Source organism: Sebastes umbrosus, chromosome 9 (assembly GCF_015220745.1).
Source record: "Sebastes umbrosus isolate fSebUmb1 chromosome 9, fSebUmb1.pri, whole genome shotgun sequence".
NCBI classification, from domain to species: domain Eukaryota; kingdom Metazoa; phylum Chordata; class Actinopteri; order Perciformes; family Sebastidae; genus Sebastes; species Sebastes umbrosus.
The window spans coordinates 19059434-19077674 of record NC_051277.1 but is presented as its reverse complement, the minus strand read 5'-3'; the positions used below and the strand labels follow the sequence as shown (position 1 = coordinate 19077674).

Genomic DNA, 18241 nt, shown 5'->3' with positions numbered 1-18241 from the left:
TTTTATCTAAAAAAAAACGTAAAAATGATAATAATTTTGAGAAACTTGTGAACACAAAGTCTCTACTTTTACATTTACTTCAGTATTTCTAGTTTATGATTCTTTACCCCCAATGTACTTTTTACTCCACTACATTTATCTAAAGTTAGTAGTTACTCAGGAGTCATGTGAGGTCACCCAATGAAAGATGATAATGATAAAGTTGTAACTTGTCCTGCAACAAGAAGAGTACTTTTGCTTTATGTAGTTTAAGTTCATTTTGCTGTTAATACTTATGTACTAGAACTCTGAGTACAAGACTCGTAACAGAGTATTTGCATATTGTGGTGTTGCCACTAAAAGATCTGAGTACTTCTACCACCGCTGGCAATACATGCTGCATGACACTAAAAGTTGAGTGTCTGTGTGACTTTCATATGTACTTTTTGTATTTGTAGCAAGTTGTACTGGTCTTTCTGTCACGTGTCTTTGCATGAACAAACACAAATGTGTCTGAGTGTGTGTGTGTGTGTGTGATGGAGCAGGAAGATGTGTGTTTGCACATGCAGATATTCACGACGCCGTCGTTCTGAATGACCAAAGTCTGAACGGTTTCGTTGTAGAGATGATGGTGTGCAGGTCATTTTGCATGTTTATATCATGACTGCAGAGCAAGTTTAATGTGTAAAAAAACATTCTTAAGTGTTTCAGAGGGTCTATAAGAAGTATAAGGAACCTGGGTCACTTCTTTATTCTATACCGTTTCTGTCCACTAGGGGTCAGACTGAGCCATGAACACACTGTACAGTTTATTGGACATTTCTGACTCGAGGTTAATGATTTCAATCATTGCACTCCAGCTGTGGTTGGATAGTCTATCAGGGAACTACAACGACAGACCCCCTCTGATCTCCCTGCCCATTATGATATTGGGACCAATATCAGCTTATAAATTGCAGTGATTCTTTACCATTTTCCTAGCACGTTTTAGCAAGGAAAAATTGTGAATCTGAAATATTGTAATGTATGCACCGGCTCAGCATTCATACTGCTTAAAGTGACATCACCATGGTGCAGTTAGAAGCCACAATAACCAGAAGAACAGCATGATTTCTTATGATTTTATTGAACATAATGATTAATACACATATTACCTACTGTATATACTGTTTATAATCACAGCCACTCTGACTCAAAAACTAATTCTGAAATGATATTCTCAATTATTCAATAAGTCTTGTCTCAATGAAGACACAAGAAAAGGCCACTGGGAATGTGTTGACACAAAAAAATACGATGTAACACAAATCTATCTGAACAAGGCCTTTGAAATTCCTATAAACTGTTTATAATGAGAGTGAATAATGAGGGGGAACACATGTTGGTGGAAATTTAAGGCAAGTATATAGTTTGTCCTTCAATGTCTACAAGGCACCCGCTTATCAAACTCATTCAGTATTATATGATTTCTAAATAAATACAAAGAACTGATCAGTGGACATGTCTGCTGAATGTCTTGTTTATAGATTAACAACACTTTTGATTAAAACCAAACATTCATCACAGAATTATTTGCTCCTATAGACCAGCTCACAGTATGCTGACTCCTTATAAGCCCCCTTTTTACACTGCACATGTGTCAAACCGAAGGTTACTGTGGGTCTTTGGCTTTTTTGTTAAAACCAAAGTCTCTTTTTGTAGCTGCAGCTGTTGATTTTATCCTCAATTTACTTGATTTTCCGTCACGGCTTCATCATTCTGTTTTAAAAGTGTAAATAAAATTGATAAAATCACACTAGTGGTAAAAAAAGCTACAGGACAGGATGATTTTTCTGTCTTTGGCATGAGTCTCTACAGTCATCAACCGTTTAGTTATATGTAGTAATGTATAGTTTTTCATCACAACCGTCTAAATATACCGTAAGCGCTACATTTCATCTTTGGATGCTGTTTATGTGAATCACACAAATGATAACATTATTTAACAGGAAAGCAAACAAAAAAAATGTGTTCCAAAAAAAAAACAAGCATCCTTCCAGTTTGTCTTTAGGATATAATTCAGTGATTGTCATCATTTTTGTATGCGGGTTAAACCATTTTGTGCAATAATCTTTGAAACAAGCACGTCCCCGCTGAGACCACGCTCTGGAAAGTCATTCACTTTGTACACATTGTTTCTTTAGGACACATCTTTTGTGTTTGATTGAACAAGGTAACCTAGTTACATGTGGAAGGGTCGGTGAGTGGCCCAGTCAAGAATGCAGCCGAACAGGGCGAAGATCAATTAAAGAGGGTGCCAGAAAGAAGAGAGAGTGAATGTGCGGGTGTGTTTTGCTACACCAGACTCCCAGGCCAGGACACCACCGTCAGAGTGACTTTATTCTTCTGCAGCTTGAGCATGGGGATGAGAGAGGAGTTGTTCATTCCCACTGTTGTGGCTCCGTTAACTGCCACGATCTCATCACCGCACCTGGAGGAGGGAATCACGCACACATTAGGAGTGATGACAGGATGCAGGGGCTGATTGCGTCAAATTGGGCTCAACTTACTTGAGGCGTCCGTCAAAGTGAGCAGGTGTACCAGGCACGATGGTTTTGATGAAGAAAGGCTGCTGGCCGTGGCTCTCCTCGTAGCCGCCGACGATACTGAAGCCCCAGCTCTCGTTGTTGGTCTTCTGCAGGACGATGTCCCGGCACCAGTGCATGGGACTGAAATGACAGCGGGTCAGACATAACTCTTTCATAATGAAAATGAACAGAATATGCTTGAAGTGGAGGAGCAGAATTCAGGCTCTACCTTGGTAATCCCAGCCAGCGAGTCCACAGCGGCGTCCAGTTAAGGGCGTCGTCTCGTGGGTCGTCCACAGCGTCCAGTTCGTCCTTGTTAGCGGCTTCGGTGTCCTCGTCTGAGTCCTCGGAGAGGGTCTGGATGACCCGCAGCGCCACCTGGGACTGAGCTGTCTGAGCCTTCAGCACAGAGACGGCCTCGTTGTAGGTCAACTGGGTCAGATCGACACTGTTGATGCTCAGCAGAACGTCGCCTGAGGAGACACAGAGGATGTTGTGAACATGGAGACATTTTAGTGAAGAGGATTCTCTGTGTTCAACATGAAGAGTAGCTTTTAATTTTATTTTTTTAAATTAGGGGTGAACTCAGTTTGCTGTCAATTCAACCAGACAGAGACTGGATAAAAACATTAAGCCGTCTAAATTGGAGAACTCTGTTTTCTTGTGAAAACAATTTGATAAACTTGTTCTGCAACGGAGAGAAAAGGATACGTTTACAAATATAAACGGCTTAAAGTGGCAGTAGGCAGTATATTTTTGGCATCATTGGGCAAAAATAGAGCGGCAACGATTAGTCGATCAATTCGACAGAAAATTCATCAGCAACTATTTTGATAATTGTTTTAGTCATTTTAATGCAATCACACATCTCCAGATGCTGCTCTGTACCTCTTTTGATGGTGCCATCTCGGTGAAGACAGCCGACAGGCTGCACACTCGTGATGTAAACGGGCAGACGGCTGCGACAGTCCCTCCCCCCGGCGATCGTGATGCCCAGTGAGAGTCGAGGCTCCTTCTTCATGCTCACAGTCTTCTCCTGGCTAGAAAACCCTCCTGGAGGATCCTACATGAACAATGAAACACTTTAATACCAAGCAATGACAAACATATTGATCAACATCACGTATGGATTTTTGGCCTCGTTCACCATGCCATGTTTCATAGATACTCCTTATCTTATGTTGTTTGAAATAACACACACACACACACACTTCAGGCTCTCTAGGATCCTTTTGACTTAATTGATTCCTCTCACAAAACTGCTCGTAGAAACAAATGTGAAACATTTGAGAAGGAGCTGAGAGGTAAGGGTAGAGGTAACGTGTGAGGATCAACACTAAGCTCTCGTAGTGGAAAAGATGTGTGGAAAATGACAGCTTCAACCAGCCTCCTCGTTTCACTCTGGAGTCTGTTAACCATCAGAAGGGAAGCTCGGGGGAGGAAGGGGCTCTTCCTCCCCCCCAGCAGGGAACCCATCCCCCCCAGCAAGACGAAAAGACTCGACTCTGCAGGCGAAAGCTAACTGTTACCAGCTTTGATCCTCTGCCACCCAAAGAAACAACCAAAAAACAACAAGCCGGTGGTTCCGTAGCGGCAGAGTGAGCAGCACCCCAGGCCTTTTGATCAGGACAGAGGGAGGCCCCGGGGAAGGGCTTTCATCTCCGCTCACCGACGCAGGTGTCTGCTCTCAAAGCTTCTCACGCCCAGCTGGGGGGGTTGCTACTCTTCCTACTGACAGTGTATGGTACAACCGAGTGTGATCATCACAATTACACTGTGTAAACAGAAACATGTAAAGTTTGTGAGATACTGCGAACAACATCGTGGTTAGTGGCGTAAAAGCAAGTTCCGGCAGCCAACAGCTGGCAAAAGCTCCAAAAAATTGTTGATACAAAATATTTGATCGAAAAAATAGTTTGAGCATCAGTTTGTGAGGACGTGTTACCTTCATGTAGGTGGACTGGCGCCTAAAGTACTGCTGCTCCGGCGCCCTTCTGGCTGCTCGGCCGTGTTGTCCCTCTCTGCTGCTTCCTCCCTCCTCCTGAGTCTCTGCCGGTCTCATCACCACAAAGTTCACACGCACTTCACTCGCCTAAATGCACCCAGAAAAAAAAGCAATTAATTGGAAGTTTTATAATCAATCAACAACATTTAATTTATGTTTCTGCTGATCATTTTCTATGCCGTAATTATTGAGTTGTCAGATTGATTTGCTCCCTTCCTGGCAGCCTTTGGTTCATAATAATTTTAGGATGGATTTAAACAAGATTTAAAACTTGCTTGAGATAACAAACTTAGACAACTTCATGACATTTTCTGTGGATATTCATGGTCCCCAGAGGATCTTTTTGTGGATTTGGTGACCTTTCCCCTTTACTGCCCCTATCAGACCAAAAGATCTTATAATTGTCGTATGTGTTGGGTAAATTCATGCTCTTGAGAGAAAAAAAACATTCATGATACTTTTATTCGTTTGATTTTTGAAGCGTAAATGCAATCGCCAGAAGTAAAAAGCGAACATTTGGACTATAAACGAACTACACCACGGTCACATGAGCACGAGTTTAACGAGGCTGTAAAGCCGGACGAGTCGGCGTAAGGGCATTTAGTAGTCTCATTTAGCCACTTGTTAGTAACCGCTTTTTTTAAGACACGTAAAAGCTTCAAAATTCAAGAGTGGGATATTTACTGACGTATTTTATATTGTGGAACATTAAAATCTCTTATCGAGGGAACCGGAAGTGCATAAATGCTAATGTTGGAGCCTTAATGTAGTTTTTTGTTTGTTTTACTTTTATCTGTGGATAACACTGAGTTAATGTGTGCAAGCAGTTCTGACACTGACCACAGGGTGGAACATTGATATGAAAGTGCATAATATAGGGAAGCGCTCAGGTGATGAGGATCAGGTGATGAGGATCAGGTGTGTTTGAGACGGGAAGCCAAACAGTTTTTGACCGTGACAGGCCGTGCTGTGCAGTGTGTAACCGTGTGTAATTTGCTGGCTTAAATTCTGCTGAATAGAAACGGGGTAAGAACAATACATAGATATCTGCATGATGGTGAGATGTGAAACTGTGAATATGTATATAAGTGATCCAACGTTAGACAGCGCACTGGACATTGGTTTGTTTGTAGAGCACGCGTCCGAATAGGTTCTTGTTCGTCCCTCAGTTGCTTATAGGTTATTGCGTTATTGGTATTACGTTGCTAAAAGTCACTACAGCTAACTCATTTCTGGGCTTTAGGACTCATTCCTGTAGCACTCTATTTCATTATCGCATATTACCGCGCTCAGCACAATCCGACAAAGGAGGATTCTATCGTCAGCATCTTGTTTGCTCTTATTAATCACTTTTGCATTCTGTGGTGTAATGAATGAATGCTGCAACTTCTACGCTAACATTGAGGCTTTTAGATGTGTTTTGTTAATGTTACATCATTGCAAAAGTAATTAAAAGCATTGACTTGTTCTTTAAGACGTCATACACACTATCCTTTTCAGAATGTCCATGTTTGTTTGTTTTCTTCGGTCTTGGTTAGCATTTTTTGGCAACCATCAACCAAAATCTGTCTGTACTTCCTTAAATACACCAACAGATGAGTTCAAACTAGTCCATGCTCACAACTAAATGTTCAACATACCGAAATGAGTCTTTAAACTTATGGCTCGCTTTAGAAAATGGTCTGTGATAACGCAGAGTGTTATTTGTAGTTAATAGGCTAAAATCCGATCTTTGGTCCTTTTAATATACCTGTATGATCTGGGCAGCGCTCTCAGGTGTACCGTGCCTCAGGTCATGTCCGTTGATGGCCAACACCTTGTCATTGTTCCTCAGTTTTCCATCTTTGGCTGCCAAACCGCCTGACAGCAGGTCCAGGATGAAAACCCCGCTCTCGTCCGATTTGCGGATGAGTTTGATGCCGAGCGGTTCGGACCGTTGGCTTTTCATTAGCGTCACCTGCAGGACTGCCCCGGGGTTGTGATTGGAGGTAGCGTTGCCGTGGGGACTGGGAGAGGGCTGGGAGGCGGTGGAAGGGTGATGATCTGACCGTGTATCCCTGGTCTTGAAGCCTTTCTCCTGCATAACGGTGAGCCTGAGGAGGGACGGCAGTCGCAGCACGCCGATGGCCCGGGCGTGGGGGACTGAAGCCAGGCTGACATCATTCACCTGGAGACAAGAAACAACAGTCAGCGGTGCAGCAGCCAGTATACAAATGTTGCAGGACACACTGTACGTGGATGCTGCCACTATAGAAAGAAATGTTTTTGTTATGTAATTAACTAATTATGTTAGTTTTCCTCCAAGAAAACTGTATTAACGTCCAAAATGTGGAACTGTGACTTGACGTTGTTAAAACTGAAAGACTTAGTTATCCTCTGTTTAAAATAAGAGCCTGTCAAAGTGATATTTGCCTCACAAATCTGATGTGAAATTAGGCCTTCCACAAAAATCGATGCATCGATTTGAGGGGAAGAGAAAGATTGAGTCTCCGTATCTCTTTACATCCACCAGCTTTCCACAAAGCCCAAAAAAAACTGCAGCTAATGTTTCACATCCTGAAGGCAGCCTGTTTCCAGGTTTGTGATCGGTTGGCTTTGGAGGGAAAGCAACATTTTGGAGGACACACACTGACGCAGGGGTGCCAGAGAGCCGAAGATGAAATGAGCTCGGTTTACAGCCTGACCACGTTCCAGGAGAACCGGAGGGTAGAAATACAAGGAGGAGGACATTGTTGGAGGAGAGGAGACCACGACTTATTAAAATCTCCAGTTATATTCTGCACTTCCAGTCTCCTCTGTCGAAAACAAAAGTGTAAATGTATATAATATTTACACAGATATTGACACTGACCTTCTATATTAGATGATAAAAATGTCTATAAAATTGGAATATCATAGCGTAACTAGAGCTACAACAAACTTGCCACAACATTTAACGACTCCAGGTTCTTTCATTATAGAAAACTGAGGATTTGGACTGTTAGTCGGAAAAAACATGACGTCACATTGGGCTCTAGGATATTGTAATAAAATAATTATTTAAAAAGAAATAATAATAAAAAGTAAATTTTCATGTTTTCTGGTGTTTCAGTGGCACAACAACTAGCAGAAAACCCATCATAACTCTGGATCTATAACTCTTTCAGAGTTAAGTCCCCTTCATGTTTGAACACTCAAACAGAAAGGTGTAAAGCTGCTCACAGTGACACCAACATGTTTTGCCCGGGAATATTAACCACGCCTTGTTACCATGGTGCTAAAACTTGTTTATCTTGAATATCTACTTTCAGATTCCCGCCTGCAAAGCACCGTGTTTACAACACCGTGAGAATTCAATGACAAGGTGTTTATGCAAAAATATGCTGAGCTGAACTGTGTCACGCTACGCCACCAGGATACGTCTGAAATCCCACGACGAAGAAAATATGATGACTTGACTTTCCTCATTTAGTCACTCTCTCTCACCTCTAAGATGTGGTCCCCTGGGGCCAGTCTGCCGTCACGAGCCGCTAGCGAGTCCCGGACTATCTCCTGGATGACTATGTTCCCCAGCGGCGTGTCTTTCCCCCCGACGATGCGAAGGCCCAGCTCCTCCTCCGGCTCCTCTCTGAACAGCTCCACCACGTTGGCCTCGGCCACCAGACTGGACCGCAGGGGGGTGTTGTCTGCAGGGAAGAGGAATAAATAGATATCTGTTTATTCCTCAGCTCTCATTGGCTGATTGCACCTTGTAAAATACCTGATAAACATACAGTATGTGATAATAATAATATCAATAAGCTAGCCATCATCCCTATCAGAAGTTATAACACTGTACTCTTCAAGTGCAACAACGTCACAATAGGGCAAGAAACACGGTCACTCACACATACAAGTTTTAAACAAAATCCCAGGTTAGCTAAATTTATGTAGAAGAGACATAGTAAAATTATAATTGTCAACATCATCACAGTTTACAGGCCAACTTCCTGGTTTGTCCTAACATACTTACCAATGTACAAGGACACAGCTTTCCCCTGCAATGAGGGATTATTTCAGACTTTCCAAGTGCGCTCATTTTCCCCAACCAAATAAAGTGGTTTAGATCATCTGTTGGCTTGTTTACAACTTATTATATCTGACCGCTTGTGTTTCTTGCTCCACCAGACCTCTTTGTAGTGATGTCACCATGCTCCCAGATCCCAGCAATTACTTTGGAGAGTACAATGTTACTAGAACTTGTTAAGATGATGGCTAAAACAGTGAAAATATGCCCCCTGTTGTAATTAAATTATCTTTTAAAACAGCAGTAGGGAGATACTGCCTGGCAGAACATTACTGAAATAAATAATTTGGGTCTTTGTTAATAATATATCCAACAGATAATAAGCCTCATCGAAAAACAGACTGTAGATACAGTAAGTTAAAGGAATATTTTTACTTTACTGAATGAATAGAAATAGATATTGATCTTCTCATCTAACTCCCAGCAAAACAGCAAGAAATTTTATTTACAAAAAACTCTGGAGTACACTGTTACTAGTAGAGACATGCATGGAATTACACAACGCTGCGTCAACCAATAACCAGTTCCTTAACTTTAGCTGACTTTTGTTTTCACAGTACACACTGAACGGCAACATTAGACAGGAAACAGAGTGGACCTCAACCTGTAACCGTCCAAAGGAAATTGTTCTAACGTACTGACGTGCACAGAGTATCTTAGTATTGTGAATTAAAAATCCTTTATGAAGACATGAATATGAGTGTTAGCCATCTCTTAATAAAGGATTTTTGTTTTTCTGAATGTGTGTGTGACTGCCATCCTATACCAAGGACTTCCTTTCAAAGTAAGCTGGACAGTCTGTTTTTGTATTTTTATTTGACTACTTGCCCCATCCTTAGTTTTTTCCTTCAACATTTCCAACACAGAGTTTCCTGACCCAGTGCAGCACTTCTAATTTGTTCTTCATTATTTCAGCTTATTTGCATAATTTTGTGCGCTCATTGTATTTCCCTTACAAATTTTAAGAGCATACAGCAGTAATTTGATTAAAATAGAGATTATAATGTCCACCATGCTAACTTCTCTGCGGACCCTGATTACCAGTTGCCTGGCAACTATGTTTTAGTGGAGTTTGGTCCCTGCTACTGGCTCTCAGGTTGTTTTAGAGGGTTTTTCCCAGTGACGACACTGTCTGGTTACCACATCTGTGAGCTGCTACACGTTCCTAAGACCTGGCTGATGATTCACCTGCAACAGACTCAGAATCAAACCCTCGAGGCTAAAAACCTCGACAATTCCCGTCAGTATGTTTAGACAACCACCCACACTGAAGGGGATGGGTACGATGATTTAGGTGTCCTGCAATCACCCCCAGCAAGGAAAATATTTCCGATTGACCAACCTCCTATTGCAAATAATTTCCATTGACTTTAATAACCACGTACAGAAAGGTCTCTGTACTGTTGCTTGAACAGAATGCTGACTCGTGGGACTGAATCGCTGATTCTGGTGGTTGTTAATAGAATAAAATGACTCCATACCTTCCTCACTTTCTTCATAGGCAGGATTAATGAGCCCCGGTTCAGGCTGATCTCTGGCGGGATTTCGGGACAGTGTTGTTGAATGTTTAGCATCACCAGACGACTCCCCGTCACCCTTACGCCCCTTTAGCTCATTCCACGAGGGCCTCTTCCTCTTCTCTGCTTCCTCCCTCAGTCTTCTAAAAACAGGACATCTGAGGAAAGACGGGAACAGGGAGGAAACTAGTAAAGATAATGATGATTTTACTCTTTTAGAAACAACACAGCCTTTATGATGAAATAGAATGGGATGCTCTCAAATGGTTCAGGTTACCACGGAGTGCCAGAGATGAATGAACACACAAACAAATGGATGTTAAAAAGTGTTTTGAGAAGGCAAAGATGAGACAAAATGAGGGTATTTATGCACAGGATTCAGAAGAGAAGCACTATGCAGATGAGTAGACAGTTTTACTGCATTGCAGGGTGTCTGGGCGAGACAGGTTGAGTCTGATTAAGTCAGTCAGTGCGCTGGGACTGCTGCTTGTTCTTCATGCCTGAACTTTGGCTCCTCATTGTTTGCACAGAGAGGCTGCAGCAGGACTATCTGCCTCCCACAACCGACTGCGTCATGGCTGGCCACCAGAATGATAAGCACCACGCTGGCCATGTGAAAAACAAGTCGACTGACCCACACCTCGCCTCGAGCTCAATAATAATTAGAAGTTTGTGAGTTCATAGCTTCAAAAAGAGGGTCAAAACAGCCTTTAAAAAGGGCATGAAGAGGAGAAACAATCAATTTTGATGACAGTAATTTTACATTCCTGAGAAGTAGTCCGAATTCTTTTGTCATGAATTAAACTTCAGATCTCATGTTAACCTTCAAATGGACATACTGTACGTGCATGCAGTTTGGGTACCAAACGTTTGATACGCCTTACAATAAACCTTTTGAGGAACTCATTGCATTTCGACTGCAGGATCCTGGGTCTAAATTAAGTTCTGGGGACCTTTTACCCCCCAAAAAAGGGTGGAGTTTGCTGGGATGACCGTCGCTGATTGGTGAAACACACACAAGGCGCCGCTGCTTCAACTGTACCGCTTCATTCATAAAACAAAGAAGTACTCAAGTACTACTTTAGGACGTGGGTAGAGCATTTTTCTTTGTTTAATAACATTAAAAGTGAAGTTAGGCTCTGCTATTGGCTTCCCATTTCATTTTTAAAAAGACAGAGAGAAAAAGAGAGAGAGATCGCGCGAGCGAGCGGTAGAGAACGAGCGGTAGAAAACAGAGAGACGAAGCGTGGCGGTACTGTGAATGAGAGAAAGAAAAAGTAATTTTCGGATTGTTTCACGGCTTTAACGTTCTAAAGCACAAATAAATAACCCTCAAACACTCAACAGATTATTTACTGTGGAGACAGATGGGTTTTTCCAGTGTGTTTTTTAGATGACTCCGGTGGCCACACTGAACTACAGGCTGCAGAGTGTGTTTACTGCTGCAACCACCAGCAGACCTCGTCCTATGTAATGTTGCTTTTTCATATGTCAGCAGACTAATTTGCCTAATTTTCGCAGGTCTTTATACCACGGTGGAAACGCAGAAAACAGTGGGCTGAAGGAACCTTTTAGTGCCTTGAAAAGTAGTTCCAGGGGCTAAAAGTCTAGTGGAAACCCTGCTATAGTGCTCAAATGACCGGTCAGTGGGATTTGTTTTCAGTGGATAGTAGGAAGGCTCAGTTCAACACCATAGAGACGACGCAATTCAACTCTGTCATTGTCATGTTTTCTCTATATAGTGTTATCTTGTTATTAATTATTACCCTGTGCTGCTCTCTGCTTTGTTGACATGCCCACTACCTTGTACTATAATATATTACTCACTGTAATATGCAGTTTAACTCTTCAGATGGTTCTCCCTGATATGCCTTGGCCTTCATTTGAACCTGTGCCTCATATCCCTGCTAAAAGCCTCCCTGTGCCTCTTGACAAATTGATGAAATCCAGGACGCCAACTATACTGATGTATTCACGCACTACCTTTAAATGATGTGTGAAACAGTCTATTGTTGGTGAAAATGTTTGTACTTTGTGTGGCTTTCCTCTGCTGCAGCATAACAAACACAACTCTTATTAAACTACAGCTTTTACCAGAGGGGGCTGAAGGTTCAAATAGTAGTATTTGCAAAACTATTGTACGGGATTACATTACATAGTATGTCTGCTAATGATGTTGTGAACATCCCTTGTTTTTATCTAAAATAACACACACTGTGACCAATCATTTTAGCTAGGTAAAGTTTTAACATTATCCACGGAAACTGAGATATCTCCAACAAGAACTGGGAACAATGGATAATTTACATGAAACAGGATACCAACAAGTGACTGAACTATTACGTTATGGAATAACTGAGAATTTAAACTCGTCTGAACTGCTCCTGACAACTGTTTTTGTTTTTTTTGTGTAATGTTGTATTGATTGGTGTCATGTTGTATGGATGCTCATGAAAACACAATAAAAATGAAAGTTAAATTAAAAAAACAAAACATCTGCAGTCAGCATCCCGTCCAGAATCTTACCTGTTGTGCAGGTGAGGCTGCAGCTCGCAGCGCTGCATCTGCAGCTGACACTCTGCAGAGTGGGGGCACGTTACAGTCAGCTTGTCCAGCAGGTTCCTGACCAGCAGACTGGAGGGACGGCACTGATGCAGCTGCAGCCGCAGGCGGTCCACGGGGCAGAAGTCCTGCTCTTTCAAGAAGTTGCTGAGACAGTGAAAGCAATATGTGTGTCCACAGGGGGTGTCCATAGGTCTGAGGAGGGGCTGCAGGCAGATGTGGCACACCAGTTCATCGTCCACCTCATCCTGGTACTCGTACAGGTGGCAGTCCAGGCCCTCGTGCTGCTGGCCGCACTCCTTACAAACCCGCGCCCACGACAGACCCGCGGTGCCGCCGCTGCCGGCAACTTTGGTTTCTATTGTAGCCATTGGCTGAAGAAGATCAGTCCAAACTTCAATGATCAGCGTCCTCTTATATCCTTAAAAACTGTGTCTGGTCATCTATGTCCAAAGCTAAAATCCATTCAAACTGTGAGAACGAAGCGATGATCCAAAGTCGATGTTATCTCCCCGTCTTCATTTTGATTTTCTGTTGAGAGAGAGAGACACACAGTGAGGTCTACTGCATAAGTTGGACTGTTCCTACTCATACCGGCCAGCTCCACAGGAAATGGCAAATCCAGAGAGCAGCAGCAATATAGCAGCAAACCGCAGCTGCTTCCTCTCAGCTAGTTTCCTGAGGGACAAAAGGAATTCTCATCTCAGCTAAAAGTCACCGTGCTCAACACTGAAAGGGCTAAACTCTGTGAAATGAGGCACGGACTGAAGTCAAACCCCTGCTAATGGGAAGGAACAAAGGCATGGCACTACACGGGAGTAAGAATTCTGAATGAACTGGGCAGAAATGCAACCCCCATCACTAATGACCCCTTGCACCCAATCGGCAGTGGTCTCCATCCCTTTGTGCGGCTCCTAATCTCCTTTAATTCTCCCATAAGGAGAGAGCTGATTAGGATCGCATTCTTTGGAGAAACTTTTGGCCACTTTCAAATATATCAAATAAACTGACACCTCATAAATTACACCAAAGAAGTTAGATCTCATAAAATCCAGCTTGTAAGATAAATTGCGTCCATTAAAATAGCGCGTGTGTGGATTTATTAACTGCTCATTACGGTTAGGAGCAAAAAGCGCCATTAAGTTGCAATAAATGGCTTTTGTACGACATAAGTAAGGAGTTTCACTTTCACAGGCATCATTTCAGAAGACTTCATGCTGTCTGAGAGGCTATAGTGGCACAGAAATGAGCAAAACACCACCAAACACCACCTTGAGATGTCCTCCACTTTGTCCTAAGAACACAAAAGAGCAAAAATGTTCATGCACATATGAAAAAGAAAAAGAAAAGTCACCACAATGAACTCTCTACCTTCAGTTTTCTTCCTCTATACGTGACCCCCAGTCCAAGATTTCAGGCTCAAAAAGGCTGCTTTATCTTCAGTGTTATTGCCTCGGAGCGACTCACCCGAGCTGATATCTTTGTTGTCAAGCGCCCCGGTAGCCTCCGCACGCAAACTCGAGACTCTAACCTCGCAGCTGCCTGAAGCCTGAATGAAACCAGAGCCCTGCCTCTCCAGCAGCACACCGTCAGAATAATGGGTGTGTGTGTTTGTGGACACGTATTGTGTGTGCATGAGCGTGGATGTGTATGAGCTCTGACTGCACCGGTGTAGGAATGCAGTGGGGAATTGGTGTAACTAGGCAGAGGAAAGTGTTCCTTCTGCCTCTGTTAATGCCTGTGAATGTGTGTGTATATAATATGCATGTGTGTGTGTTCGGAGGTGGGGGGGTGGGAGCTCAGACTGCTGATGCTGCAGTACTACAGGTAAAGTACTCTCAGCAGCTGAGCGACTGATTGCAAACACACTAGACCCACTATAAATATGTGTGCACACGCCTTAACCACATACATGCACACTGGCCGAGGTCACACAGGCCGTCTTTCTCTCTTTGTCTTTACTTTGTGTGCTACAGGATCCATGACCCCTATCCATTACAGGACAAGGTGTCAGTTGTACAGAGGGGAAGCACAGTAGAAACCAGGCTGTGCTCCATTTATTTGGAAATGACGTGGCACAAGAATGTGAAACAAGAGATAAACGCTACATTAAATACACCGCGCTGCAAAGGGTTCAGCTGCTTCCCTTGTAATTAAAACATTCCCACTTTCATAAGGCGTATTATCTGCTTTGTGATAACGTGCACTAGCTGGGAGTCACAGCTGACCACGGGGGAGCAGCCGATGGGTTTCACTGAGGATGATCTTCATTAGAGCAGAGGTCATCTCCACAGGAAGACATACAGTGACCCTGGAGATTACTGGTACCCTCCTGTTTATTGTGTCTGAAGGTGGCCGGCTCTGAGGCCATCCGTCACTGTCCACTGTCACCACACTGACACAGCAGTATATATCGGCATGTTTCTCAAGGATACATCAATAAAAGGTGGTCGTCTTTCTTAGGATCCTCCATGTCACTGAATCGATTAGTTGATTCACTGTTGGCAGCTTTTTAAATGCAAGCTTTGCTGATTTTCTCTGCTTTATATCATTATAAGATGAATATTTTTGGGGTTTGGGACTGTTGGTCAGACACCTTAGACTCTGGGTAAATTTGATGAATTAAAAATGATGGGCATTTCTCACTATTTTTAATGATTACTATCAATTGATAATATATTTGGGTTTTGGACAGTTGATCAGAGAAAACAGGCAATCTGTTTTTACTTGTTATTACTTTCTGACTAGACTAAATGAGTTAATCAAACAAATGAATGAGTAAGTGATAATGAAAATAGGGCTGCAAATGACAATTATTTTCTCAATTAATCGATTAGTTGTATGGTCTATAAAATGACAGAAAATGGTGAAAAATTATCATTGTTTCCCCAAGCCCAAGATGATGTTCTCAAATGTCTTGTTTTGTCCACAACCCAAAGATATTCAGTTTACTGTCATAGAGGAGTAAAGAACCAGGAAATATTCACATTTAAGAAGCTGGAATCAGAGCATTTTTTACTTTTTTTTCTTAAAAATCACTCAAACCGATTATCAAAATAGTTGGCGAATAATTCAATAGTTGACAACTAATCAATTAATGGATTAATCGTTGCAGCTCTAAATGAAAATAATTGTTGATTGCAGCCTTCAAAAATTGTAATTTCCATTTCAAACATCTACTATTCCAAGAAAAAAATCCTTTACTCTCAACTTTCTTTTGAGAAAGTCTCTATCAACATCTCCATTAATCTTCCTCAACATCACATGAACATGTATTAATCCTAATCCTGCACTTAAGCAAGACAACTATTTCACAGGAATCCCACAAGAAACATTTTAGACTCCAGTTTAAATCCATGTTTAACTAAAACAACAAGATAGTTTTGCAATAGACGGGGTATAAATATGTATTTACAAAGCAGATCTGCTCAATACAATGGGAACGCCTTATCCAAACCAAATGCCTTGTAATCATGTGACAGTCTAAGCTTTGGAGGGAAATGTCCGTGGCCCTACGGTGTCCTCCAGTCTCCCAGAGGATTACCGGAGGTGGCGTTCCTTCAAAGTTGAGCCGAGTCACTCGCTTTGATGGTGGATATGAGTGAGTCACATCCGTGCCACTCCCTCGGTGAACGCAGGTGAAGCCACGCTAGACAAAAAATTTCTCCATGAGACCATGAGACAGGAGGTGTGTCACGTCTACTTCAGCCTTACACCATCGTCTGGTGCTACCAATATACCGTAAATAAATACTGCACATGAAATGGAAAATGAATACCCCGAGGTGAATGAGTCTTAATCATCCGTGTCTGAGAAATGACATAATGAAGGGAAAAGCTCCAACACGTCTAAGATTTATGCCTGCATTAATTACACTTATCATTAGAGTCATCTGGATATTTTTTCTGATCAGTGATTAAGATGAATCAATGTTGAGCGTTGTTTGAACATTATGTAATTGCTATAGCAACAACATGCAAAACCTCCTGCTTTTAATAACAGCCAATATTTGCATATCTGTACGCAGGAAAAACAAATATTACATTAAAAATGTCATTCCCCAAAGTGTTTTCCACTCCAACTGCCTCCCAGTTTGTACTTTCATACAACCGAATCAGTTGGATTCTCAGCCTCTCTGCAGACTCACACGTGGTGTGGTACCAGTGTCTCGCCAACATGTCACACATGGAGGTTAAGCTCATATTCACGGGGCTGCTCAGCCTCCCACTGTACAACAGCCTGCCTGCACATTAACTTATCATCAGGGCAGAAGGTAACAGAAGCCCTCTGCACATTTTCTTAGTGAAAGTCACTGAATCACCCAACAAGGCTGGTTGGGAACTGGATTTTCCAAACTGGACAAAATGTATTTATGTTCACATTCTTTTTTTCCCACAACAATTCACCTTAAAAACTCTGACATCTGCACACATGCAACAGTTACAACAGACGTGGCACGTGGACACACAGAAGTACTGTTACTTAACGTACGATAAGATATACTTTATTGTCTCCAAGCCGCTGCATCACACACCACATTTGCTGACAACGTCACAATGCACATTATGCTACATGTGAGCAGGCCTCTCCCTCCAGGAGCCTGGTGGGAGGAGTCGGGTCATCAGAAGAGAGATTCAGCTCACCTGGTTAGGCTGCAAGATTATATAAACTTTTGGCACTCAGTCCCTCAGTCTTTCTCTTGCCCCTAGCTTGCACCCTGTTTGGGGGTTTGTTATATTTAGTTTATCGTTACACTAATTTCCCTCTTAGTGTGTCCCTTGTGTATGGTGTCCCCGCCTTTGTCCAGCCTTGAGCTGGGTTGTGACAAACTGGGGGCTTGTCTGGGATCAAATGAACCATTTTGGTAAGATGAAGTCTCTCTGGGCTTTGTGGTAATCTGGCCTGGTTTGGTTTATGTTGTTGCTACCTCCTGTAACAATGGGGGTTTGTTAATGTGTATGTAGGCAATTTGGGTTTTTGAGTTTGGGGGGAGAGCAATATTCTACTCATTTGCCTTTCTGTCTTTTTGTTGAGTGTTGCTTCATTGTGCATTTTGGTTTAAGATGTCTGTTTGGTTAGTGGCGTTCTCTCCCATTTAGTTTGGTAACGGTGAGTTTGTTGCAGCTCGATCTCATTAAGTGGCAGTGAAAGCGGGTAGAACTACACTTAGTTTGTGTAAGTCAACTTTTACGTTTTAAAAGGGACTAAGGACAAGGTGGTTCAATGTGGAATGCCAATTTTAGCTATTAATTGTTATTTATTTAACTTTAACTTATTTATATGTTCCAGTGTTCGTGGGGGAACCATCTTTTCTTCACATGGTCTGGCTGCAAGGATATGTAAGCTGGTATCAGTCGGGTCAGTCTTTTGCTCCACTTGGCGTCCTCCTGGTTTGGTTGTTACATTTGAGTTTATCATTACACTAATTTCCCTTTTAGTTATGTAAAATAAACTTATTTTTTAGTTACAACTCATGTTTGGTGTCCTATCCTTTTGTCCAGCCTTGAGCCAGCTGAATGTTTGTACCTGTTTATCCTGCAATTTGGCATTCTGGACAATCTACCTG

The 18241-nt window shown here is 42.3% G+C and overlaps 1 protein-coding gene and 1 long non-coding RNA gene across 4 annotated transcripts in view; one reads left to right on the top strand and one right to left on the bottom strand.

Moving 5' to 3' along the window:
* Positions 1-1085: 1085 nt before the first annotated feature.
* Positions 1086-18241, bottom strand: part of lnx2b (ligand of numb-protein X 2b) — a 19473-nt gene continuing 2317 nt past the window's right edge. For 2 of the 3 annotated variants that reach the window (XM_037779285.1, XM_037779286.1), the window contains exons 3-11: positions 12640-13206; positions 10078-10271; positions 8017-8216; positions 6302-6718; positions 4492-4638; positions 3435-3609; positions 2776-3019; positions 2529-2687; positions 1086-2449 (exon numbers count right to left, since the gene is read on the bottom strand). In XM_037779285.1, the coding sequence (XP_037635213.1) occupies positions 2314-2449; positions 2529-2687; positions 2776-3019; positions 3435-3609; positions 4492-4638; positions 6302-6718; positions 8017-8216; positions 10078-10271; positions 12640-13046 (2079 nt within the window). In that variant the 5' untranslated portion in view covers positions 13047-13206 and the 3' untranslated portion in view covers positions 1086-2313. Of the gene's footprint in view, positions 2450-2528; positions 2688-2775; positions 3020-3434; positions 3610-4491; positions 4639-6301; positions 6719-8016; positions 8217-10077; positions 10272-12639; positions 13207-14046; positions 14212-18241 lie in introns of those variants that run through there. The other variant, XM_037779288.1, reaches the window with a different exon arrangement.
* On the top strand, positions 5031-7903 carry LOC119493825. Its single transcript, XR_005208029.1, has 2 exons — positions 5031-5577; positions 7842-7903. It is a non-coding gene; the product is annotated as an uncharacterized LOC119493825 (long non-coding RNA).